General features: G+C 40.9%; 1 protein-coding gene across 6 annotated transcripts in view; it reads left to right on the forward strand.

The window, feature by feature from the left end:
* LOC126252407 (G-protein-signaling modulator 2) overlaps nucleotides 1–27,716 on the forward strand; it is a 140,965-nt gene that overhangs the window by 13,188 nt on the left and 100,061 nt on the right. For 5 of the 6 annotated variants that reach the window (XR_007545837.1, XR_007545838.1, XM_049953301.1 and 2 more), the window contains exons 3-9: nucleotides 4,505–4,640; nucleotides 4,726–4,868; nucleotides 4,945–5,068; nucleotides 7,809–7,924; nucleotides 10,887–11,053; nucleotides 11,187–11,284; nucleotides 26,686–26,880. Coding sequence is in view for 4 of the 6 variants with exons in the window: in XM_049953301.1 (XP_049809258.1) it covers nucleotides 4,505–4,640; nucleotides 4,726–4,868; nucleotides 4,945–5,068; nucleotides 7,809–7,924; nucleotides 10,887–11,053; nucleotides 11,187–11,284; nucleotides 26,686–26,880 (979 nt within the window). In the remaining 2 variants the exon portion in view is untranslated. The remainder of the gene's footprint in view (nucleotides 1–4,504; nucleotides 4,641–4,725; nucleotides 4,869–4,944; nucleotides 5,069–7,808; nucleotides 7,925–10,886; nucleotides 11,054–11,186; nucleotides 11,285–26,685; nucleotides 26,881–27,716) is intronic. The other variant, XM_049953315.1, reaches the window with a different exon arrangement.

A 27,716-nucleotide genomic window follows, 5' to 3' on the forward strand; every position in this document is an offset into this window, starting at 1 on the left:
CCAATAATATCATTTGGTGACATGTACTGCTGCGAATTTATTGGATTGTAACAGAGATGTTCTGAAAACGGCTGTTAATAACCGAAATGTAGATATGCAAGAGTAATAAAACCTAAAGGGATTGCTACTTATTGCTGTGTGCCACTCCTTCCAAATAAATAACTTCTTTCTTCTAATAATGTACTAATGATTACTCTTGAGAGAAATAAGAGTCTTTAATGCAAGTTGCAGTAGTTTGGGTATGTAAAGTATCAGGAGGTTGGTTAGAGTCACCAATATAAATAGTAAACACAAAGTATTCATTAATGCAGTGAAGAGAGCGCATGGCACAGTTCCTGAATTGAGACGTGTCAGCGTAGTTGATGTGAAAAAGCTATCACTTAGTAAATGAAACAGCTTGGCTGTTACATACTTACAGTAAAGCATTGAACAGTCCATTTACAGGTCATCTTCAGCAGTGCTAGAGAATCCGTAGCAAAGTTCTGGGTGTAGTCCAGTTGAATAGCAGTTGATCAGAGTTTTGTATGATGTGTTGGCACTGTCCAGGAAGCATAGCAAATAGCGAATGTGCCTCTTGCTTGCTGCACAATGTTTTTATAGCCCGTAGGCATGGGACCAAGTTGTTATGTCATGTTGCTTATCAATGAGCCTGGTCTCTAGTGCCTCTTACATTGTGAATGGAAAGTCTCTTCTCAGCATCCTTTGGCCATTTGCTAGTAATGGCCGGGATGTTTCCATTGTTCACTGTACCCATGGAGACTTACATCTTCTGTCTTCATGGTGCTACGTTCAGAGTGAACATAGCACTCTACATTCATCTTCTACTGTATTCCTTTCTCCTGTTTCAGCCAACCATTGCCTAATGCTCCCATTGGAACTCTCAACAATCTCTGGTTCTTTAAACTTATACAGATCCCATCTCCATAATTTCGTACCGTTTTGCAATTTCTTCAGTTTCAATCTGCAATTCATAAGCAGTAAATTGCAGAGTCCATGTCTGTTCCTAGAAGCATCTTACAGTTCAATATCTTGTTTTGGAATCTCTGTCTTGCCATTGTATAATCAATCTGAAACCTTCCAGTTTTCCTAGGTCTCTTCCATGTATACAGTCTTCTTTCAAGATTCTTAAACCAAGTTGTAATGATGATTAAATTATGCTAAGTGCAAAATTAAACAGGTGGTTTCCTGTGTCAGTCCTTCCCCCCAGACCCTGTTCTCTTATTTTTTCTTCTCTTCCTACTACCAAAATCCAGCCAACCATCACAATTAAATTTTCATCTCCATTTATGCTCTGAATCATTTCCTTTAATTCATCATACATTCTTTCAGTCTTTTAATCATCTGTGGAGCTAGTTGGCAAATAAACTTCTGCTAATCTAGTGAGCGTTGTTTTGTGCATATCTTGGGTATGATAATGTGTTCCTCTACTGTTCATGGTAGCTTACCTTCATTCCTGTTTTATTACTCAATCTTAGGCCTACTCTTGTATTAGCCCTATTTGATTTTGTGTTGATAATCTTGTACTGACCTGACCAGAAGACGTATTCTTCCTGTTATTGCACTTCACTAATTTCCACTATATCTAACTTCAGCCCATCTCTTTCCCTTTCTAAATTCTGTAGCCTACCTACCCAATTAAAGGATGTAACATTTCACACTCTGATCATAGAATGTTAGTTTTGTTTTCCAACTGACATCATCCCCAATAGCTCCTGGTTGGAGATCCTAACAGCGAACTATTTTACCTCCGGAATATTTCACCTAAGAGGTTGCCATCATCATTAAGCCATACTATAGAGTTGCCTGGCTTTGGGGGGAACAAATAACGGCTGTAGCCCTTGCTTTCAGCCATGCGCAATACCAGCATAGCAAGATCTTGTTCGCTAATGTTACAAGGCAAGAACAGTCAATCATCCAGTTTGTTGCCCCTGCAGCTGTTGAAATGGCTGCTGCCCCTTTTCAGTACCTAAAGGTTATGTTGGCCGCACCACAGATACTCTTCCATTGTGGTTGCACCCATGGTACGGCTGTCTGTATTGTTGAGGCGTGCAAGCCTCTCTACCACAGTAAGGTAATGGTTCATGCAGGAACTCATAAAATTAGCTTAATCTTAATTGTAGATATCTTATGATGGTAGTAGTCGAAATGGCATTGATCTAGATCATTTTATTCACAAAAAAGTTTCATTATTCAAAATTAGTTATCTCAGAATTTACTTCCATATGACACTATTGAATCAAAATAAGCAAAGTTAGCTTACTTAGCGATTTCTCTCTCTCTTTCTTTCCCTCCCCCCCCCCCCATCCCCCCCAAAGCCTTGCAGTAATACCAAGTGCAAAGTGGCTAAACTGAGTTGTTTAAGAATTTCTCAAATATGTTTTTTAAGTTATCATCCATTTGAAACTGAATCTCATACATAGCTACCTCTATCCCATGTCTTACAATCAGCGGTGGTACCCTTTGATATACATACTTGAATATATTGTAAATTTCCTGTAATTTACGTCTATGGTCACAAACTTTTTGTTAACAGATTACCGGTTTCGGTCTATAATGACCATCATCAGATCTGCAGCAAAAAATGGGAAAACCATAAATACACTCACAGGTTGCCTACAGCTTAAAAACAATGAATTGACCATAATGAAAAGTACTACAGACATATATATGCATTTGTGCGCTTTAAGTATGAAGAGGCATACCTGTTTCATAAAAAAAGTCCTAATGTACTGCAGCCAAGGTGGAATCGTCAAGTGTTAAATGCAAAATCAGCATCAGCGTCATCAAATATATATAAATAACAGCATATGCACGAGTCATGTTGTCAGTAGCACTACTGTTCAAAACAAGCTGCCGTACAGTAGCCACAAGGTGTTTGTGTTGCAAGTTCACCATATGTCGCTAGTGTAGGCATACACTAGTTTTCAATGATTAATTGAACAGCGTAAAATAAAGGGAGGATACAATAGTTGAAGTCTGTAATGAGCTTATAAGCAATGGATGGGTGAGGACAGTGACTGTCACTGTCCTAACCCATCCAGCCCCATGCGTGTTCCCATTCCAGCGCTACACAGCCGTCATTTCACTGCCACACCCAGTCTTTTAATTTCTTTTTATTTCTCTCCTTTCTGCTACCTTCCCCCCCCCCCCCCCCCCCACCTTCTCTCCTGCCCTCTGTCTAAACTGCAGCACTTCACTATCCGCCACCCCCACCAAACTTATCCCTCCCCCTGCCCGCCCCAGCCTCCCACCACCCAGTCGCCGCTCCCATCGTGCACTGGTGCGCTGCTTGCAGTGTGGTTTCAGTTATCCGAGTCTGCAGGCGTGTGTGGAAAGTTGTGTGTGCGTGTGCGTGCGGGCATGTGTGTCTATTGCTGACAAAGGCCTTAATGGCCGAAAGCTATGATTGTGTGAATCTTTTTGTTGTGCCTATTGTGACTCATCATCCCCGCTATATGGTGAGTAGTAACTTTCCTTCTCTAATATTGTTACATTTCATCCTGGATTTTCCATTGTATGAAGTACAATGTTTTACAATCCTTTTGTTACGTAGAACATGAGCCATCACGTACCTTCCATAAAACCTTATTTTTTTGTGTCAAAATGTTGTGATTTACTCAGTCAAATACCTTGGACAGATCACAGAATATACTGACTCTTGCCTTTATATTATTAATTTTTTGTTGAATCTCATGAGTGAATTAATAGATAACATTATTGGAAGAAGTGCTCAGTGAACTTGTTTACTGCGCAATAGATGTGTTTGAGGTACCTGTGGCCATGAGCATTGTGATGCAGGCCAAAATTTAAACTGTTAGATGAAAATGCTGTAAACAGTGTCTTCAATCAATCTTTGACTGAAAAGTACCAGGATAAAATGTTAGTGGAAGAAATGTAATTTCTACGGCTGTATTTCCTTAACCTAATCCATAGATTACTGTAGGCTACGGAGAAAAGGTGAAGATAAGCATCACATTGATAATTACCAGTCTTCATAACAACAGTATGACTTATAGTATACATAGTTATTTACAGTACTAATATAGAATAAACAAATTAATAATTTTTATTGTTTGTTTACATTATTTTTATTAAAATGTTTATTGTGAAATGTATTGCTTAAGCGTAAAGTCTTAAAAGGAATCGGAAAGAGTTACGTATTCCACCCACTTTCCCCCAATCATATTACCTCTCACCCTCTCATCACACACTTGCCAAAAAAAAATTTCCCACTCTCTGTTAGAAATTAAATATAGGAACTTATCACAACCCGGCAGTTCACTACCTAAATACTCCATGTAAATCATGAACTTTTTCTTTGTTTACCATACAATAACCAGTAATACACATAGTGGAAGTACGTGGATTTATGATCTGTGAAAAAAAAGGAGAGAGAGAGAGAAAGAGAGAGAGAGTGCAAGCAAATGACTATATGCTGCTTAGAAAAGAATTACTGGAAACAATAATTCTGTGAATGATTTCCATCAGTATGCTTTCTTCACAGCACCATGGGAGATAAATTAGGAGAAGCAAAATCAAGTGGAAACCTGGGAAACACATTGAAAGTTATGGGGAAATTTGATGAGGCTATGATATGCTGCAAGCGACATTTAGAAATATCTCGGGAACTTGGTGATAAGGTAAAAAATATATTAATTTTTTATTATAAATATCAGCAAATTTCAAATCCCTTCTCCATTTATAAGCTCTTTTGTCTTGTTTAAGTTAAGTGAAGGACGAGCACTTTACAATCTTGGTAATGTATATCATGCAAAAGGAAAACACATTGGGCGAGTAGGGCAGCAAGATCCAGGGGAATTTCCAGAAGATGTTAGATCATGTCTCCAGGAAGCTGTGAAGTACTATGAGTGAGTAAACATACTTCCATATGCACCACTGTTGAATGTTTAACAACACTATGACGTATTGCATTGGTTTTTATAGGGAAAACTTGCAGTTGATGAGAGAACTGAATGAAACAGCAGCTCAGGGTCGTGCATGTGGAAATCTTGGGAATACCTATTACTTACTTGGTGATTTCCAGAAAGCCATACACTATCATGAGGAGGTAAGAACTATTTCCATTCTGTTAGGAAGTAAATATGGGAACATATGACAAACTGGCAGTTCGCTACCACATACATTTGTGAGTCTGTGTTAAAAAATAAAAGCACATGACTATGTGCTGCTTAGAAAAGGTCACTGGAAACAGTAATTTTGACGAATTAAGAAGTACAACTTTTTGCATTCTTTTTGTAAAGCAGGACTTGAGCCGTGATATCTTCATAAACCACGAAGCTTTTCTTTGTTTGTTATACAATAAACAATAATATCATACAGTGAAACTACACAAGTTTGTGAACCTGCATTATCAAAAAGGAAGTATGTGCTGCGTACAGCATGTCACTGATAACAGAAGCTGCATTATTACTGGCAGTAGGTGCCACAGGGCATGCTAAACAACTGTGCTACAATAAGCGTGTTGATGTAATTACCATCCATATGTGGCATTACACTAATCATTGTTTACTGTTTGTGTTACAACAGTGCAACATATACTCAGTAATATTGCATGTATAAACACAAACTGTTTCATTTTTGTGCACTCCTTTTATTTATTTATTTATTTATTTATTTATTTATTTTTGTCCCTTGGAGCTTGTAAGCAATCTTATCTTGGCTTACAACTTCTTGCTTTATTCAACACTTGGTTCATATTTACTTAGGGTGTTGTTTGGAAACAGAACATTATAGATTCTTAAACTAATGACGAAGCTTCAAGTGTAACAGTGCAGATACTTTATGCTCAAAAGCCAATCTCAAACTCTCGCATCAGCTAGAAAATACTGTATGCTAAATGGTATAATGTTATTTCTTCTCATCATTGACTGAAATTCATTGCAATACTGCTAACATTATGTAGGAATAACTTACAATAAACTTAAAGCCTAACCCATCGAATACAAATGAGAGGCATTTTGCAACTGCTCTGAGCTTTGCACAACAATCAACAGTGCTGAAACACTGGGGAATGGCCAGAGTAGTATTTTAACCTCCTCCTCGCAACTTACAGATTCCATTTAAGCATGTACTTTATTAACAGACTGCGTATTGGTGTATGTCTAAAATTATTGTTACTCATGTAAGATAAAGTATTTACAGTATATATTGTTGTAGAAAATGTTATTTATATAAAAACTAATTTCGAGGACATGTACCTCACTCTGGGCAACAGTGTCATTGAATGCCATTCTGTATGTACACACATCAAAAAAAGTTTTGCATCACCTTGGTTCCGAGAGTTCAGGAACCTGAACAGAAAATTGAAATAGAGATCAACATAAACATCAATTCCACCTTCTTCATTGCTCATGAAAACCACACATTGCATTTTGTACCACCATACTGCAAGACCTTCAGAGGCGGTGGTCCAGATTGCTGCACACACCAGTACCTCTAATACCCAGTAGCACGTCCTCTTGCATTGATGCATGCCTGTATTCATCATTGCATACTATCCACAAGTTCATCAAGGCACTGTTGGTCCAAATTGTACCATTCCTCAATGGCGATTTGGCGTAGATCCCTTAGAGTGGTTGGTGGGTCACGTCATCCATAAACAGCCCTTTTCAGTCTGTCCCAGGCATGTTCGATAGGGTTCATGTCTGGAGAACTTGCTGACCACTCTAGTCGAGCAGTGTCATTATCCTGAAGGAAGTCATTCATGAGATGTGCATGATGGGGGCACGAATTGTCTTCCATGAAGACGAATGCCTCGCGAATATGCTACCAATATGGTTGCACTATCCGTCGGAGGATGGCATTCACGTATTGTACAACCATTACGGCGCCTTCCATGAACATCAGTGGCGTACGTTGGCTCCACATAATGCCACCCCAAAACAGCAGGGAACCTCCACCTTGCTGCTCTTGCTGTACAGTGTGTCTAAGGTGTTCAGCCTGTCCAGGTTGCCTCCAAACACTTCTCCGATGATTGTCTGGTTGAAGGCATATGCGACACTCAATGGTGAAGAGAACATGATGCCAATCCTGAGTGGTCCATTTGGCATGTTGTTGGGTCCATCTGTACTGAGCTGGATGGTGTCGAGGTTGCAAAGATGGACATCACCATGGACCTCGGGCATGAATTTGCGCATCACGCAGCCTAATGCACACAGTTTGAGTCGTTATACAACGTCCTGTGGCTGCATGAAAAGCATTATTCAACATGGTGGCATTGCTGTCAGGATTCCTCCGAGCCATAATCTGTAGGCAGCGATCATCCACTGCAGTAGTAGCCCTTGGGCAGCCTGAGGGAGGCATGTCATCGACAGTTCCTGTCTCTCTGTATCTCCTCCATGTCTGAACAACACCACTTTGGTTCACTCCAAGATGCCTGGACAATTCCTTTGTTGAGAGCCCTTCCTGGCACAAAGTAACAATGCAGACACGATCAAACTGCAGTATTGACCATCTAGGCATGGTTGAACTACAGACAACACGAGCTGTGTAGCTCTTTCCTCGTGCAGTGACTGGATGTGATCAGCTGTCGGACCCCGTCCATCTAATAGGCGCTGCTCATGCATGGTTCTTTACATATTTGGTCGGGTTTAGTGACTTCTCTGAACAGTCAAAGGGATTGTGTGTGTGATACAATAGCCACAGTCAACATCTATCTTCAGGATTTCTAGGAACAGAGGTGATGCAAAACATTTTTTGGTGTGTGTACATAGACTGCTAAATTTCTAGATATTCACTAGTGTTACAATTCAGAAACTGTTTTGTAAGTAGCCATTTCTTTCCACCAGAGATTGAAAATTGCGAGAGAATTTGGTGATAAGGCTGCGGAAAGGAGAGCCAATAGCAATTTAGGTAATTCTCACATATTTCTTGGTGAATTTGAAGCTGCAGCAGAACATTACAAGTAAGTTCAGTATTAAAATATGCTCTATATGGCACATGCTCCATTATCTTCTTTCAAATTGTATTACAAGCTTTACCTGTGGCCACGTGTGGTCTGTTTTACAAGACTCATCAGTTAACTGTTAAGATATAAAGTAATTGTTATGTCGTCTTGAACAGTTCAGTTGCAATTAACTAATACATTTTAGCTTTTAAATGCTAGTCATATACACAGCCACATAATTTTTTCCCTCAGGGAATGAGGTATATAAAAAAATATTAACATATCATTTTTCTGGTGCATTTCTCAAGTTACAGCTAAATACAATTTTAAGTACACAAGTTGGTATTTCACGTAAAAAAAATTTGTGTTCAAGTGATGCAAATTTACATATCTCCTGATGCTGTGGATTTCAGTCCACAGCTGGCTTGCAAATGGCTCCTGAATTGCATAGTTGCTTGCTTTGTCACATATAGAATGTACGCTCCTATTATTTGACATGAAGGCAATGCAATTGTGGGACAGTAGATCCCACAGCAACGTATGCCCAGCGTGCGTGAAACTATTTTCTTGGTGCTGATCACCAGTGGTCTCCATAAAGTTACGTGTCCAAAACACAAAAAATTAATACTATTCAGCCATGTCTCTCAGAGAGAGTTAAAAAACTGTGTGGAATTGGGTCTGCAGATAAAGTCACAGGTAGTACTTTGCATTATTCATTTGTGTACCGATTCATGACGCTCCTTAGTCACTGTAGTGTAAGATGTTCACACTATATATATACCGTTGGTTGCGAAAGCTAGAATTTTGTGTGCATGTTTGTGTGTCTATCAACGTGCCAGCACTTTCGTTTGGTAAGTCACATCATCTTTGTTTTTAGATATATTTTTTCCCACGTGGAATTGTTATATATATATATATATATATATATATATATATATATATATATATATATATATATATATATATATATAGGGAAAGACGAAAGGGTGTGGGTTTTAAGGGAGAGGGTAAGGAGTCATTCCAATCCCGGGAGCGGAAAGACTTACCTTAGGGGGAAAAAAGGACGGGTATACACTCGCACACACACACATATCCATCCACACATATACAGACACAAGCAGACATATACAGAAAACTCTTTGCCTCTGTATATGTCTGCTTATGTCTGTGTGGATGGATATGTGTGTGTGTGCGCGAGTGTATACCTGTCCTTTTTTCCCCCTAAGGTAAGTCTTTCCGCTTCCGGGATTGGAATGACTCCTTACCCTCTCCCTTAAAACCCACATCCTTTCGTCTTTCCCTCTCCTTCCCCTCTTTCCTGATGAGGCAACAGTTTGTTGCGAAAGCTTGAATTTTGTGTGTTTGTTTGTGTGTCTATCGACCTGCCAGAGCTTTCATTCGGTAAGTCACATCATCTTTGTTTTTGGATATATATATATATATATATATAACAGAGGGAAACATTCCACGTGGAAAAAATATATCTAAAAAGAAAGATGATGAGACTTACCAAACAAAAGCGCTGGCAGGTTGATAGACACACAAACAAACACAAATATACACACAAAATTCAAGCTTTCGCAACAAACTGTTGCCTCATCAGGAAAGAGGGAAGGAGAGGGAAAGACGAAAGGATGTGGGTTTTAAGGGAGAGGGTAAGGAGTCATTCCAATCCCGGGAGCGGAAAGACTTACCTTAGGGGGAAAAAAGGACAGGTATACACTCGCACACACACACATATCCATCCACACATACAGACACAAGCAGACATATTTAAAGACTTTAAATATGTCTGCTTGTGTCTGTATGTGTGGATGGATATGTGTGTGTGTGCGAGTGTATACCTGTCCTTTTTTCCCCCTAAGGTAAGTCTTTCCGCTCCCGGGATTGGAATGACTCCTTACCCTCTCCCTTAAAACCCACATCCTTTCGTCTTTCCCTCTCCTTCCCTCTTTCCTGATGAGGCAACAGTTTGTTGCGAAAGCTTGAATTTTGTGTGTATATTTGTGTTTGTTTGTGTGTCTATCGACCTGCCAGCGCTTTTGTTTGGTAAGTCTCATCATCTTTCTTTATATATATATATATATATATATATATATATATATATATATATATATATATTCCGTTATTCTCATTGCCTGTTCTGCTCCGTGTATATTGGGCTTAAAGATATTTCTCAATTATCTCTGTTCAGAATTCTGCCGCAAGGAACTTACTTTCTTTGATGATAGTATATTGATTAAACTCAGTTAATCCTTACTGTCTGTTATCATAATCTCAACTCGGTCTTCAACACCACCATTGTCAGGGAAGTGCATATTTATTGTTAATCCATAAAATATCAGCATCAGTAAAACTCGGAACACAATGTACGCATTTCAGTTTTGTGTTACACTGACCATCGTATTAAAATTGTCAATCTGTGTGCTTACAAATATTCCTATTGCCATTGTTTATTTCTTGAGTGTGACAGTCAACCTCTGCTTTGCACTGTCTGGTGATTAGTGGAGCTGTGGTTTGTGGTGACATAACACAAAAAACCTGTGAGCTGCTGCATTTTGCTTGCTGTGGTGTTTCTGTCACAGACAATGTATGAATAAAAGTCAAATAAATAAAATGGACATAATTTAAATGAATGATTAACTAGCAATTTTTGCTCACTCATCTTAATTTATCTTCTGTCACATAATGCACTAGTTAAGCAACTGTTTCTATTAAAACTGACATATTATCAGGATTGTTACATTTCAGTTGTATTACAAAAACTTTGACATTTTGTTCCCTTATAGTTCCACTAATGGACTACAATGACAATTTTAAAATCAATTACAGATCCTTCATTGAGAATGGCACTATTTTTTATTACTGTGAAAAGTAATTAATGTCTTGTCTTTTTTATGAACATATTCCTAACAGAAACTGGACACACTTTGTATATGGCGTTGCACTAAAATTAACATTTGTTTTGTTTATTTTATAGGAGAACATTAGTGCTAGCACAAGAATTGGGAGACCGAGCTGTTGAAGCTCAAGCATGTTATAGTTTGGGTAATACTTATACCTTACTTCGAGATTATCCGACTGCTATTGAATATCATCTACGCCATTTAATCATTGCACAGCAGCTGATGGATAGAGTTGGAGAAGGTGAGTACATATCTTTATAAAATGGTTTTACATTCCACACTTCCTTTCTGGACTTTGATGAGTTGGAATTGTTTTGCCTTTGTCAGTTTTATTTAAAAATTAATACAACCTGGAATTTTCTGTTGACAAACAGGACGAGCATGTTGGAGTCTGGGTAATGCGCACTCTGCAATGGGTAACCATGAAAAGGCGCTTTACTTTGCAAGTAAACATCTGGAAATTTCAAAAGAGGTACCAAACTTTTACTTTCTGCTTAAAATCATACTGGAATCATTTCTTTAAAAGAGGAAGTTAGGTTTGCCTTCAGGTTTATCATATTATTTTCAGCATCATATGTATTCTAATGACCACAGTCATAAAACCTATCCCATCTATCCATTTATTCCACCCCGAAATGACTGTTCGTAGATAATCTGGGGGACTGGGTTTGTAAGAGGACTCATTTGTTAGCGGCTGACTTGGAGGCGGAAGCAGGCACAAAACTGTTTCTTAAGCCAAAATCCATTTTGTGTTGGGCTCACTCCAGAATGTAACAGACAGGAGCTGGCTTATTATTTCACCGTCTGGATATGGATAAACACTAAATTGAGAAACATGTCACAGTGAAGCCAATAAATAACTAAATACAAAAAATATTTTAGGATTAAAGGAGACTACTCACAGACAAGCAGAAGCATTGAGTTGTCAGTGTGCATACACGGATGAAGGAAAACTTCCTAGCTTTCATACTTGTTCTTTCACGAGCTAGAGCTGAGGTATCTTGAACAGAATGATGTCGTCCTCCATGTCAACCAGCATGGATTCTGAAAACGTTGATCACGTGAAACCCAACTTGCAGTTTCCTTGCGTAACAGAGTGAAAGCTGTGGATCAAGGCATTTGGGTAGATACAGTATTTCTTGATTGCTGAAAAGCATCTGACTCAGTATTACACCTACACTTATTGTCAAAAGTATGTTCATATGGTGTATGAAGTGAATGTTATGACTGGAGTGAGGATTTTTTGGTAGGGAGGATGCAGCATCGTGGATGGAGAGTCATTGTCAGGTGTAGAAGTAACTTAATGTGTACCCCAGGGAAGTGTGTTGGAACTCTTGCTGTTGATGTTGTTTATCAATGATCGTGCAGACAATATTAATAGTAACCTCGGACTTTTTGTAGATGACACCGTTATCTGTAATGAAGTACTGCCTGATAGAAGCTGAATAAATTTTCACTCACATCTTGATAAGATTTCAAAGTGGTGCAAAGACTGGCAACTTACTTTAAATGTTCAGAAATGTGAAAGTGTGCACGTCACGAAATGAATAAATGTAGTATCCTGTGACTGTAATATCAATGAGTCACTTTTGGAATTGGCCAACTCATGCAAATACCTGTGTTTAACATTTGGTAGGTATATGAAATGGAATGATCACATAGGCTCAGTAGTGGGTAAAGCAAATGACAGACTTCAGTTTAGCGGTAGAATACTGGGAAAGTGAAATCAGTCTACAAAGGAGATTGCTTACAAATCATGTGTGCAACTGGTCCTCAAATGTTCCTCAAGTGTGTGGGACCTGTACCATATATGAACAACAAGGTATATTGAACATATACAGAGAAGGGAGGCACAAATGGTCACAGGTTTGTTTGATTCATGGGAGAGTGCAACAAAGATACTGAAGGACGACTTATGAAGATAGACATAAACTACCCTGAGAAAGTCATTAATAAATTTTCAAGAACCAACTTTAATGATGACTGTAGGAATATACTACAAAGCCATACATATCACTTTCATAGAGGGATCTGGAGGACAAGATTAGAATAATTACTGCACACATATAGGCACTCAGACTATCATTCTTCCAGTGCTCTACATGTGAATGGAAGGGGAAGAAAATCTAATTACTGATACAATGGGACTTAACCTATGCCTGGTTTGAGTGTAGATGTAGGTAGTTTAAGTGTGTCTTGGAGTCTGCCAGTTCAGCCCTTTCAAGATCTCCATGATAGCCTCCTGCAGATCAAAGAAACATCTGACCATTCATGCTGCCCTCCTCTGTGTACATTCAATATCCCTTGTTTGGTACACACTTGAGCCATATTCTAGGATGGGTTGCTCGAGTGATTTGTAAGCAATCTTGTTTGTAGACTGATTACATTTCTCTTCTGTTCTAGCAATAAACTGCAGTCTACACCTGCTTCACCCACAACTGAGTCTATGTGATTATTCTATTTCATATCCCTAGAAAGTGTTACACTCAGGTAATTGTACGAGTTCTCCAATTCCAAGTTCGACTCATTGATATTGAAGTCACAGGATAACCCAGTTTTTCATTTTGTGAAGTGCACACTTTCACATTTCTGAACATTTAAAGCAAGTTGCCAATCTTTCCTCCACTTTGAAATATTATCAAGTTGTTTCTGAATATTTATGCAGCTTCTTTCAGATTGTCGTTCATTGTAGGTAGCTGCATCATCTGCAAAAAATCTCAAGTTAATATTTTCTGCAAGATTGTTAAAATACAACATGAACAGTAGGGGTGCCAACTCACTTCCATGGAGCACACACAAAGTTATTCTACATCTGTTGATGACTTTCCATCCAAGATAACATGCTACATCCTCCCTACCACAAAATTTCACTTGATACCCCATATGGTCATACTTCTGATAATAAGCGTAGATGGATACTGAGTCAAATGCTTTTTGGAAATCAAGAAATTCTGAATGTTGCTTGACTGCCTTGGTCCAAAGCTTTTAGTATGTCATGTAAGAAAAGTACATGTTGGGTTTCACAAGACCGATGTTTTCGGACTCCATACTGGTTGGCACAGAGGGGCTAACTTAAATGCAAATTCAAAGAATGGAAACTGCAGGCAGGAATATCAACAGTGTGAGGAAAAGATAGATTGCTACTTACCATAAAGATGACATGCCAAGTTGCCGACATACACAATTAAGACACTCACATATAGCTTTTGGCCACAGCCTTTATCATTAAAGAGGACACACACACACACACACACACACACACACACACACACACACACACACGACCACCAACTTCAGCATCACCCGGGATGCAAACAGCAATCTGGAGGGGTTGGGGAAGGGGAAGAGAAAGGGGAAAGAACAGTAATGTACAGTTGGGGAGAGAGCCAATGCTATCTAGTTGAGTATGCAGGGACTAGACTGCCAACAGGCACAGTGTCGGGGGTTGTGGGGCAGGGAGGTGCTGGAAAAAGGAGCAAAAAAGGACAGGAGTGGGGAAGGATGAGCAGGTGGGTTGGCAGAGGGCTGCAAATAAACAGGGTAAGAGATGAGAATGTGGAGGAGATGATAGGACAGAGGGGGTGGAAACTGTTGGGTGGAGGGTGTGGGAACGGCATGCTACCGTAGGTTGAGGCTGTGATAATTACGGGAGTGGAGAATGTGTTGTAAGGGTAACTCCCACCTGCACAGTTCAGGAAAGCTGGTGGTGGAGGGAAGGATCCAGGTGGCTTGGATAGTGAAGCAGTCATTGAAATCAATTGTGTTATGTTCAGCTGTGTGTTGTGCCACAGGGTTGTCTACTTTGCTCTTGGCCAGAGTTTGGCAGTGGCCATTCATCCTGGCAGGCAGCTGGTAGGCAGTCATAACAATATAAAAAGCTGTGTAATGATTGCAGCAGAGTTGGCTGCTTTCGCAGGTGGCCTGGCCCCTGATGGGGTAGGATAAACCTGTGACAAGACTGGAATAGGAAGTGGTGGGTTGGGTGGATTGGGTAGGTTTTGCACCTGGGTCTTCTGCAGGGGTATGATCCTTGTGGCAAGGGGTTGGTATCTGGAGTGGCATAGGCATGTTGTGGATGTTGGATGGGCTGGGAAGTATCTGGGGTAGGATGTCCCACATTTCAGGGCACGATGATAGGTAATCAAAGCCATGGCGAATGATGCAATTCAGTTGTTCCAGTCCAGGGTGATACTGGGTGACAAAGGGAACACTGTTATGTGGCTGGTTTATGAGGGTGAGGATTGGAGTTGTGAGGGGAAATGGCACAGGAGATCTGTTAGCGGACTAAGTCTGGGGGATAGTGCCTATCTATGAAGGCCTTGGTGAGATCCTGACCATACTGAGCAATGGAGTTTTGGACATTGCAGATACGCCATTCCCGGGTAACCAGTCACTGTCTTTCATAACAACAGTGGTGGAACCTTTGTCTGCCGGTAGGGTAATTAGGTCAGGATTTGTTTTGAGGTTGTGTGTGGCTGTTCCTTCTTCTACTGAAAGGTTAGTGTTCTGGGGAAGGATGGTGAGGCTAAGTTGGAGGTAATGAATTCCTGGAAGGTGACCAGCGGGTGGTTAGGTGGGGGTGCGGGGAGGAGGATCACAGTTGGATGGTGGTATGAACTGGAGGAGGCAGGGTTCAGTGGTTTTGGTTGGAGGGATTGGCGGCAAAAAGTGCTTCCATTGCAGGTATCGGGAGAAGGAGAGTAGATCTTTGACAAATCCAGCATGTTTAAATTGTGGTGTAGGGCTAAAGGTTAGGCCTTTGGATAGGACTGAAACCTCTATGGAGCTGATGGTTTTGGTGGAAGTGCTAACGACAGTGTTACCGGAATGTTTTGGCTCTGGATTTGGTGGAGGGTTGGTAGGGAGTTTTGGGGGATGTGGCAAGTTGAAAAGGTCGGCTAGACAGGGTTTAGCTGCTATGAGGGATGGATGAGGAGGAACTCTGTGGATACGATAGGGCTTTGAATAGTGGTGTCCAAGGCAGCAGTAGGATTTCAGTAGGTTGGATAATTTGTGGAGGCAGTGTCTGGATTGCTCCTCCAGGTGCCGGAGAGCAAGGGATTCAATTTCAGAGATGTGATGGAGTAGGGATTGCAGAGTAGTAGTATACTGCAGAAATGTTTCTTGGTTTCCTGTGCCATGGAGACGTGTTTTTGCAGTACCAGCTTTGTGAGGGCCAGAGATTGGCGGAATCATAACGGTTGTAGGTCATTGGGAAAGGAAGGGTGGTATCCAGAGCAAGGAATCTTTACAGTTAAACTGTTTGGGTGGGGGGATTCCATGGTTTAGGCAGCATTTGAGAAACAGGATGTGGGACTGGGTTTTAGCCAGGGAAAGTAATACTTTACTGAACTTGTGCAAAAAGATGAGGCAAGGGTCCATTGTGGCAGGAATGGTACAAAGGAAATGGGAATGACTCAGAAATGGGAAAAATAATGTAGATGGTTGTGAGAGGAATTGGAAAACGAAAAGACATGTAAAGATATTTAAAAAATACGTATAGACATGCAGAAACATGCACAGATATGCAAAAATATTTACAGATACATAAAATTGCACTCAAATATTTAAAGATGCACAAAAATACTTGAAATCAAGCAAAACTACATGCACACGTTAAAAATGTACAGAAACATGGGTGAAAAGAAACAATGATATTTGGTATGTGTATGTGTATGTTGCGATAAGCAAAGAGGGGGGTTGGGTTAGGTTGTGGATCAAAAGTTCATGTAGCCTGGGTAGGTGTGGAAAACAAAATTTTAAAGTCCATCAGGCAGAGCGATGAAGTGGTATCAATAGAAATAAATGTAATTAACTGTCAAAGGAGAGAATCTGGGGCATTAGATGCTGCATCAACAATCCACATGGTCTCAAAGTCTGAGGGGTGCGCGGACGGTCATTGATACAGTGTGGCTCGGAAGCAGATGCAAGCTGGAAGGCAGTGAATAAGCACAGGAAAGAAGAGAAAGAATGGACATTGGGAAGAGTAGTGCTGTAGAGAAGAATAACACAGGAAAACATCACAGGGTTGCAGGAGGGAAGAAAGCAGTTCAGCAAAAATTAAACACTGGAAACTGCAGGCAGGAACATCAAAATATAGGAAAAGATAGATACCATAAAGACGTTATGTCAAGTTGGAGACAGGCATGATTAAAAGACACTCGCTTATAGCTTTTGGCCACAGCCCTTGATAGTAAAGAGGACACACACACACAAAAGCACAAGCACACCTCATGGACACACACACAACTGCCAGCTCCAGCATCTCGGGCCAGAATGCAACATCTCAAGAGATGCAAGCAGCGATCTGGAGGGGTGGAGAAGGGGAAGGAATAATAGCATACTGGTGGGGAGAGAGACAAACACTGTCTGGTTGAGTGTGTAGAGAGTAGACTGCCGACAGGCACAGCGTCAGGAGGTTGTGGGGCAGAAAGGTGGGAAAAAGGAACGAAAAAGGACAGGAGTGGGGAAAGATGGGCAAATGTGTTGGCAGAGGGCAGCAAATAAACAGGGTGGGAGACGAGAATGGGGAGGAGATGATAGGACAGAGGCGGTGGAAACTGTTGGGTGGAGGGTGTGGGAACAGTATGTTAACCGTAGGTTGAGGCCAGGGTAACTGTGGGAGTGGAGAATGTGTTGTAAGGATAATTCCCATCTGCACTGTTCAGAAAAGCTGGTGGTGGAGGGAAGGATCCAGATGGCTTGGGTAGTGAAGCAGCCATTGAAATCAAGAGTGTTATGTTCAGTTGCATGTTGTGCCACAAGGCAGTCTACTTTGCTGTTGGCCACACTTTGGCAGTGGCCATTTATACTGGTAGATAGCTGGTTGGTAGTCATACCAACTCTGATAGGGATTTCACCGGATCTCTGTTCAGTTTTAATGATTTCAACTGTTTCTCAATGCCAGTAAAACTATAACATTTATTTCATTCACCTTTTCAGTGGTGCGAGGATTAAACTGGGGCAGCTCACCTGGGTTTTCCTTTGTAAATGAATATTTGGAAATGGAGTTACGGATTTCTGTGTTTGCTTTCCTACCCTCAATTTGAGTTCTTTCTCATTTGCCAGTGACTGGACACCAACCGTGATGCCATTAACAGCCTTTTCATATGACCAGAATTTCTTTGGCTTTCGTGAAAGATCATTTGTCAGTATTCTACTGTGGTACTCATTGAAGGCCTCAAACATTGATACCTTGACATCCAAATGCAGTTCATTCAGCATCTCTCTGTCTATAATCCTATGCTTTTTTATATACCTGTTATGCAGTAGTCTCTCTTTAGAAGTTTCTTTACAGTGACTATATTCCATGGAGGATTCCTCCCATTATGAACTGTTCTACTGGGTATGTATCTATTCAGTGCATGCTCAACTATTCTTCTAAATGTAATCCATAGTTCCTTTAATGCTCCTGCAATGCTGTGAAAGTTTCAGGTTCTTCATTGAGATATGATTCCACCTCTGCTTTTTTTTAAATCTAGTTTGTTGAACATTATATATCCTTCTACTTGTTTTAGCTGCCCTTTGCATTTTGATAATCATCATTGCCACAACTGTCTCACGGTCACTGATTTCAGTTTCAATGTGGACATTCTCAAAGAGGTCAGGTCTGTTTGTTGCTATTAGAGCTAATGCATTTTTGTCATTAATGGGGTTCCAAACTAACTTTTTTAAGTAGTCTCCACTATTGATTGCAGTATGACTGGGGAACAGGATTTTCTCTGAAGTTTTCGGTTGTATCAGGAGGTAAGTCTGGTGCTTGATAGAAGGTTCCAGTCACAACTTTATGTCCACCAGTGATAATGTTACGACATGCACCAAAATCTGCAGTTGGTTGCGTCCTGTTCCCTTCATGGCTGCCACAATAGCCTCTTCAACTTGTTGAATGAGGCCCCCGGAAATACACACTAAATGTACCTGATATTCCTTCCTCTGGCCTGCTGCCATTTCTGTAAGGGAGTCCACTACTCGTCATACATTTGAACTGCTGATGAGTAATAGACGCCTGCCCTTTTGCATTTGCCTTCTCTTGACACAGGACAAAGAGGGTTTGCAAACAGGCGAAGAAAGTCCCACTGGCTAATTTTCAGTGGAAGACAGAACCTAACACCTGTTGCTTACGGGAACATCTCAAATCCATCACAGTTTCTGTCTATCCTGTGCAGGATTCCCATACTTACCACTGACAGGCCAGTTGTTGTCAAGTGGACAGGTAGTAGCAGATCCTGTACTTCCTGTGGAGGAGACAGGATTCACGGGAGAGGATAGTACTTGAGCTACCTTTGATAACTCTGGTACACAACCCTCCAGAGCTCTCCCTAAATACAATTCAAAGCACCTGCCGGTCGTTTGGCAGTAATCAGGGCAGTTTCCAGTTGCTTACAAATATCAACTACCTCATCCCGTGTTTGAGAACAGCATTTACAGTGGGGTTGCATTGTGGCTGGTGCAGTGTTTTACAGGACAGTAAACAATAACTTTAAATTAAACCTGCTAATTATTTTTTAATCTGCTTGGCTAAGAATATTACTAATTCCCTTTAAGAACTGAAGCAATTAGTAGATGAAAGGAGATTTCTGTGAAGGCAATAGAATAACCTGCAAGAAAAATTACCGGTTTCCTAACTTTATGAGGTTATAGTCACTAACAAATTTGAAAATAGTTGACTTACGACAAATTTAGATAATATAGAGTCGTCTTTAAAAAGAAAGCTAAGTGTAACACAATATGTTTGTTATAAAATGTGTACTGTAATTAAACCACAAATGCCAATTTACTCTGAAATAGTTCATGCTAATGACAAAGGTGACTTCCAAAAAAATCTCAGAATTCTTTTTTTCATGTTGATATATACTGAAATTAGGGGTGAGTTATTCTTTGACAGTAACAGGAAAGCATAAACATTGATTTTCTATGAAACAAGTCACAAGTTACAAAAATTTTCAAAAATATACTTTTGTAAACATCTAAAAATTTTCAAAAACATACTTTTGTAAACAGCCAAAAATTTTCAAAAATAAACCTGTTCCTCACATAATTGTACAATGAAATTAGAGAACAATGGCTTTTAAATGAGGATAGGTTAGTTTAGGCCTACAATTGATGATAATAGTATGAATTTGTAGTGGCACTCACAAATGTTTTAAATTCAACAGTATATCTCAATACAAATGAGAAGTCACACAACCAGTAAAAGATGATGTAAAACCGATGCACACAGTAAAATATTGGAATTTTGAATTGGCACAGGAATATGGCGCGTGCAGTCTCATACCCAAGATAATTTGGAAGTCAACTTTTACACATAAATGTATGTGTAAATTGTATGGATTTTTTACTTAGTTGATTCTGTGGCAATATCTACACTGTCATGCAAAGATGAACACTGCACCGTTGGTTTATATCAGTCAGAATTATGAAAATTTTGCAACAGCAACAAAGCACATCCTCTGCTTGGAGCGGCTAACTGTGTTATATTAGGCACTCTGAAGAGAGAACTGGCCATTGTATATGTCTGCCATCAGCTTTATCTGCAATCTACAGATCAGCAAGGTTGTAGGAGACCTATCCTACACGACCATATGCACTGGAGCTCTGGTACCACGCGCCGCGGAATTTGAATCCCCGCCAGATGTCATGACGTTGAAGGCCCTAAGAGGTCTCTGTACCATAGTGCCGTAAGCTGTGGCGGCGCGTGCCTCCTGGCCCGCATTTAGAGTGAGGGCGCCACAGTGGAACATGTGGTTGCAGCGGCCAATAGCGGCGTCCCCAATTGAGTACTTAAGCGCCTGCCTGTCGCTCAGCTTGCCAGTCTAACCTCACGTGCGTCTCAGGACATATCGCCTCGCATTAGACAGCGTGTTGACTTTCGTGTTTTCTTTACGAGTGGACTTGGTTGTCTTGTTTGGTTTATGACTCTGTTGTCTGTTCTTGTTGTGTTGTAGGATCCTTCGTTGGTCGTGTCTGTCCTCTCCCATTGTGTTGTTCACGGGCCAATCCGCGGGTTGCGCCGCGTTTACGTCACAACAACCCCGTGACCATTGTGGTCGCCATTACTACAGGAGCTGCTATACTCTTTCTGCAGTCTCCCTCCACTGGTGGTTGGTACCATGGTGCAGCAGCCATTTAGAACAATGGAAAGTCTTGCAGCATCTTAAGCAACATCCTTCACAGGCTGCTACCATTGCTTTTAAATCACTCTGTGCAAAGGATCTTTATTGAATTAAACACATTAAGAATATTTGCAGGGGTGTTGCGTCTCCTCTTTGGGAACATTTGCCTCTTTATCTTAGGTGTAGGCCGAGTGCTGTACTCTGCTGGGTCACCAAAGATAACAACTATTCCATATTCCTCCTTCATGATGGTCTTTCTACCAATGCATCAATCTTTCTGAACACTTTGCGACCCACTTCATTATAGTGTTGATGTCCTCTTCTCACCTGGCTAACTTTTGAATGCATCCTTTACCTCCTGTAACCCTTAATTGTGTGAGGGTTGACTGAAAAGTAATGCCCCCACCTTCATAACTCTTCAGCAGTTGGCAGCATTGGTATGCGGCAGGTACTGGCTTGTTCCATAGTCTCTTCTCTTCAGCTCCAGTTGGCGGGAAGCCTTAGCATTGAACGGTTGTTTTGTTACAGTTTGTAAAGTATGGAATCCTGCGCAGACGGTTGGTCAGTGTGGTTTAAGCAACGTGCGGTCGTTGAATTCTTGAATGCAGAAGGTGTCACTCCAAAGGAGATTCATCAGAGAATGAAAGCAGTTTATGGTGACTGTGTTGATGTGAGTACTGTGCATCGTTGAGTGAGTAAGTTTAAAGATGTTGAGGTGGGAACGTCTGAACTGCGTTACAAACACATCCTGTGGCAGCAACCACTGAGTTTCACAACCCAAATGTTGACAGATTGATTCAGGATGATCGTTGTATCACTCGGAGAGTGGAGTCCTGAATCAGTCTGTCAACGATGCACAGTACTCACATCAACACAATCACCAAAAACTGCTTTCATTCTCTGATGAATCTCCTTTGGGGTGACACCTTCTGCTGTCAAGAATTCAATGACTGCATGTTGCTTAGATCGCATTGACCGACCGTCTGTGCAGGGTTCCATACTTTACACTGTAACAACACAACCGTTCATTGCTAAGGCTTCCCGCCAACTGGAGCTGCAGAGAAGAGGCTACAGAACAAGCCAGTACCTGCCACATACCAATGCTGCCAACTGTTTAAGAGTTACGAAGGTGGAGGCAGTACTTTTTAGTCAACCCTTGTATAATGAATATTTCACTGATAGAGAATTGCTGTAGGATCTTAATTCAGTGCTTGATACAGCCCAAGATCCTGATTCGATTCATAATATGATGATCCATTGTACTCACAGACTTCATTTACCCAGGGTCTTCAACCACGTTTGGCTAGAACACGTTTTCCATTCGCAGTGCAGAGACAGCGTCGTCATCCGTGCCTTTAAACCAGGTAAAAACCCAGTATCTGTTGACAGGTGCTGAACAGTTAGCTCCACCATCGTGTTCTGCAAACAATGGTAGCCTGGTGGTTATGCTGGGTTATCAAATCGTGGGGCCCTTGGTTTCCATATCATGTGGTGCTGGGAGGCACAGTCCACAACTGGCCATCTGGTTAGGTGTGAAAAGGTTTCCTAAAAACTAGTATTTCATTGCAGTCTGTTTTGACCTTCATAGGGCACACAGCACTGTTTGGTGACGTCACGTTGTATATTAAAACCCAGGAACCTTGTCTTTTGAGGTTCTCGACCAAGTTTGATTCATCAGTTTATATCCCACTTTTTTTTTTTTTAAATTGGTACATAGCTCAGCTCCCCACTGGCCCAAGAGAATGGCATCGCTCAGTGCTCCGTTCTGAGTGTTATGCTCTCTCTTGTTGCCATCAATGGCCTGTGACCTGTGGTTACTCGGCTGCCATATGTTGATGACTTTTGCATTTAGCATAGTTCCTAAGCTGTAGACTTGGCTGTACGCTAGCTCCAATGAGCCCTCTGAAGGGGCCCCTTTTAAACCTTTCCTGTGCCTTCCAATTTTGTCCCACAAAAATGTGGGTCATGCATGTTTGTTATTGTACCACAATTCATACAGACCAAGAAGCTAACATGGGTATCCAGTGCTTGGACTTTTTGTGGAGACATACATTTTGGGGTGCTTCTTTGATGTGAAGCTGATGTACTCTCTGAGGTGACAAAAGTCATGCAATACCTCCTAATATCATGTCGGTCCTTCTTTTGCCTGGCATAGTTTAGCAGTTTGACATAGCATGGGCTCAACAAATCATTGGAAGTCCCAAACAGAAATATTGACTGTACTGCCTCTATAGCCGACCATAATTGTGAAATTGTTGCCGGTGCAGGATTTTGTGCACAAACTGACCTCTCGATTATGTTCCATAAATGTTCGATGAGATTCATGTCGGGCAATTTAGGTGGCCAAATCATTCACATGAACTGTCCAGAATGTTCTTCAAATCAGGCAGGGTGGTGAACACCATTATAAGGTGCCGGCAGGTCATACAACAAAAGCACTCAACAGCAGCATTCCACTAACGCAGTTATGGTTGGGTACAGAAAAACCATTCTACGGCAGAAAGCCACTTCAGGTAACCAAACCTCTGTTTTCCTCAGTCATTCAAACACAAAGCCACCGAATTACAAATTAATACAACAATATCACTCTGCACACCGAAAGTGTGTGCTTTCAAAACCATTCAAGCAATACAGGATCAAACAACTAATAATACAGTTGATAGTGTCTCTGAAAGTTTGCTCAGGTTCTGTATTGTTGCAGCTGAAGTCATTGACCAATACGACAGTTTCATGCTAGGAAAACTTAACCTTACGTGGTGCACCCAGAGTCAACCAGCAATCTTTTGCAACAGTGATGAACCAGCCACTTAAAATAATAAAAGGACGTAGGCTTACATATTCTGTCCTTTTGCTGACTGACTGACTTCACTCACTTTCACTTGACTACCAGGCCGTATAGTGTCCTCCTCTTACAAGGAAACCAGTGCCTCTCTTGCCGCAGTTGAACGATACTGAACTCAGAAATACCATTGACAGTATAGAGTATTAAACCGACGGCAATAACTCGTGGATTGCGCCGTAGTTTCACGCATACTACAAACTAGTGTCTCCCAACTAGCAGCAATGCATTTATGTGGAAACACCCATGCAGGAGCAGAATTCAGTTTCCCATCTTTGTTGTCAGTTGCTTGGGAGCACACACTACCAACGTACGAAACTATGCAAAGTCTAAATGAACACCATCAAATATTTTGAGCCAACAAATTAAGCACATCCACCTCTAGAGAAGGTACACTTGTGGTATATCAAATCACTCTGCTGTATCCGATGACGCATCGAAAGGCTGCCCCAATGACCTCTACATAAAATAACCTCACATCCTACGTGCACCGGGCAACACAAAGCTTCACCCAAATACCAGTGTCCAGTGCTTCCAGTAAGATCTGTACTATTCAGCACCACAGACCAAAAATACCAAAACCGTGTTGGCCGATCCCAACTCTTAATATCAAACTATCAGCAACTACATAACATTGGTGAATACACTTGTAATAATGGAACACCCACAATAGAGCACACAATTCCACAGTGAACTATCAAAACATCAGCTGATTACAACTTCTAGTTACAGAACGCTCACAATACAGCATACACAATTCCACAACAAAGTTACCAAAAATACCCAACATTGGTGATCAGTAAGTCACAGTGACAGGTCTCCAAGTGACTCAAAAATCATAACCCACAATGCACATACTACTGCTGTATGTCAACACAGGCCCTGGGCTTGTCCACCACCCAGAACTGCCCTCTCCTGCAGACACCCAAGCACCCATTAGCCTCCTCAGTATGCTGGCTGTTGCTCGCCATCATCGGTACAGAGTGGCGCCCCAACGATGATTGAGAGATCAGCCGAGAGTGAAGTTGTTCTCATCCAATAGACAAAAAGTATCATTGTGCAAAATAAAAAAAATAAAAAGCCATGCTATATAGGCAGCTTCAGAATGATCAGTATAATGGCAAATCTATACAAATTTTTTGCATGTTGGGCCAATCACAGACTTTGTTGGACAGATAAGAAATTTGCTTTCAGCATTTCAGTACAGATTTCAAAGGTCCACATCCACAACTACCAACTTTTTACAAGTGGAGTCTTCTGTTTGGGAAGCCTTTGTGCCTCAACTATGCCTTGCAGCAATCTTACATAAGCCTTATGTCACAAATTTCTGACATCTACTCGTAGCCATGGCACATTGGTGGGGCTTCCGAGGCAACCTACCAACTTTTATTAATAATTTATTATCCTATTGTTGTTTCCAAGTTGGTATGACAATTATTAATCAACATGTACAGTAAAATCATGTTCTATAGAGTTCAGCCTTGAGCACTACCCTTTTTGGAGTTGCTATAAACAAAACTGCTGCCATTGCAACACCAAATGTGTTGTAGGCCTTGTATGTTGACAAATTCCATTTGTACTGTAGTTCTACATCATTGCCTTCAGCAGAAGACGAGTTATGGACCCAAATCGTGGGTAGAGTTTTTTACCTACAGAATACTAGAATTTGATTCACTCACGCACAAGCCCTGAATTATATTTGGGTGGCCAGTGGCTGGAAGTGGTAAAATGCCTTCATAACGTGCCTTCACTTTTTAGGACTGCTTTTTGACCACAAACTGACATGGTTATCACACATAAAGCACCTTAGTACAACCTAAACTCCTTACATGCCCTCCAAAACACTTCTTTTGGAGCAGATTGACAAGTTCTAGAAATTATAACAGTCATTGATTTTAACCCAACTTGACTACGGATGTGTTACTTGCTGGTCAGTAGGCCTACTAGACCCCAAGACCCCATTGAAGTCCACTTAGCGACTGTAGGTTTCTGCATGAGCTCTGTTGATAGTCTTGTTGAAGCAGGATTCCACTTTTAAAGATACACACCACCAATTCGTAATTAATTACATGGTTAAGATTTAGTATAGTCCAGAACATCCCTCTTACAAGACACTTTTGCAGAACCCTAACATCCATATTCTTAGGAATTGTTTGGAAATGGAGAGGACAGCAGCAGTTAAGATGAAAAGGCATGCATCAGGAGCCTTTTTTCTCTGTGACAACCTCCCTGTTTCCCCCCGCAGACAGCACACCCACCCGCCACCCAACCCCCTACTGTACCAGCCCCTACCAAGAAGTGGCAAACATCATTCTGCCTCTCTCGGAGAGAAGAACCTGCAGTCTTGTGTTGCATCCATATTGGTCATACTTACGTCACACATACTACCACAAGAGAACTTTTCCTCAGTGCAACAGCTGAGTGACCCTGACAGTCTGCCTCGTCCTTGAAGCAAATCCAGACACTCTTGACCTACAGTGTATATTGCATCTTGACAAATCATTGCCACAGATCATAGCTGATGATACAGTGAAAACAATTCACATTTTAAACTTCCTATTGGAAAGTGAATATGACCAGATGATTTAAAACACTTCATTTTAGTATTTGAATCATGGGGTGGAGTTGGGTAGGAGACACCTCCTGACACTTGTTTTGCCCAAAGGGTAAGATGATTGGGGTGGGGGGCAGAGTTCCAAACCAATTCACCCCATTCCAGACAAAAACTCCAAATATTATCTCTCTCTCTCTCTCTCTCTCTCTCTCTCTCTCTCTCTCTACTTGAACTCTTATCTATGTAATTTGTCTTATCATCCTTAATACATAGAATTACTTTTCTTTAGTGTCAGTTCAGAGCTCTTATATATAAAGAAGTAGTATTTTTATATTTTAAATAAATTCATTCCTGTAATTTGTTTCTAGCTTGGCGATACCATGGGTCAAGCAACAGCTCAGATGAATGTGTCGGATCTGCGCAAGGTCCTAGGTCTGCCAGTCACTGACTTGTCTCCAGAGAGTCAGCAGCTCCTGACATCACTGTCTGACCAGGGATCACCAGCTTGTTTACGCAGATATAGGGTGAGGAGACACAGCATGGAACAACTGGATCTTATAAAGGTGCAGTAAGCAATTGGTGATGGAGATTGAACTGGATACATTGATGCCTCTTCAGGGTACTGCTGCCATTACTAACTGCTTGCTGGGTGTTTAAAACACTGGATGGGTATGCTTTGCGTTTGGGAGCACTAACATTGACTTCCGTCTGTCACGAAACCCAGCTAACAAATAGGTTGTCATTATTTCAGGCAGTTAACGCCTAATCATATGTGACTAAAAGATTTATAGCAAATAGGGCTACTGCAACTTTCCTTGCATTTTATCCATGGGAAATATCTTATTCAGTGAATTGTCTACAGTAATTTTTCACAGAAAAGATATCCTTTGTGTCCAATAGAAAACTGTCTTTGTGTGTGAAGGGAATGTTCCATATTAGGCGTTTTGTGTGTGAAGGGAATGTTCCATATTAGGCGAGGCACACCTTTTGTGATCTGTGACAGATACAAGTGACTGCAGGTAAACACATTATATTATAAATTGTTTCAGTTTCTGAGTATTTAGTGCAATGAAAAGTTCTCACTTTGCCTTTTGACTCTCCTACAGTTATTTGCATTACTGAACTCAATCTGTTTTGTATTGTAATAGTTTGAAGTGCATCTGCAAATGAGGAAAGGTCCGATACACATATATAATACACAGTTCTTGTGTAGTATTACACGAACCAGTCACATTAATGTGACCACTGCCAATATCTTGACATCAATGTGCAATAACCACTTACAGACAGCAGTTGGAAGCACTAACATTGGGGGATATTTAAAGAATGCTGGGGGACGTAGGAAACAGTGTAGTAATTGTTGTAATGCGGAGAGGGAGCAGTTATTCTGACACTGAAA

Source organism: Schistocerca nitens, chromosome 1 (genome assembly GCF_023898315.1).
Source record: "Schistocerca nitens isolate TAMUIC-IGC-003100 chromosome 1, iqSchNite1.1, whole genome shotgun sequence".
Classification (NCBI taxonomy): Eukaryota; Metazoa; Arthropoda; class Insecta; order Orthoptera; family Acrididae; genus Schistocerca; species Schistocerca nitens.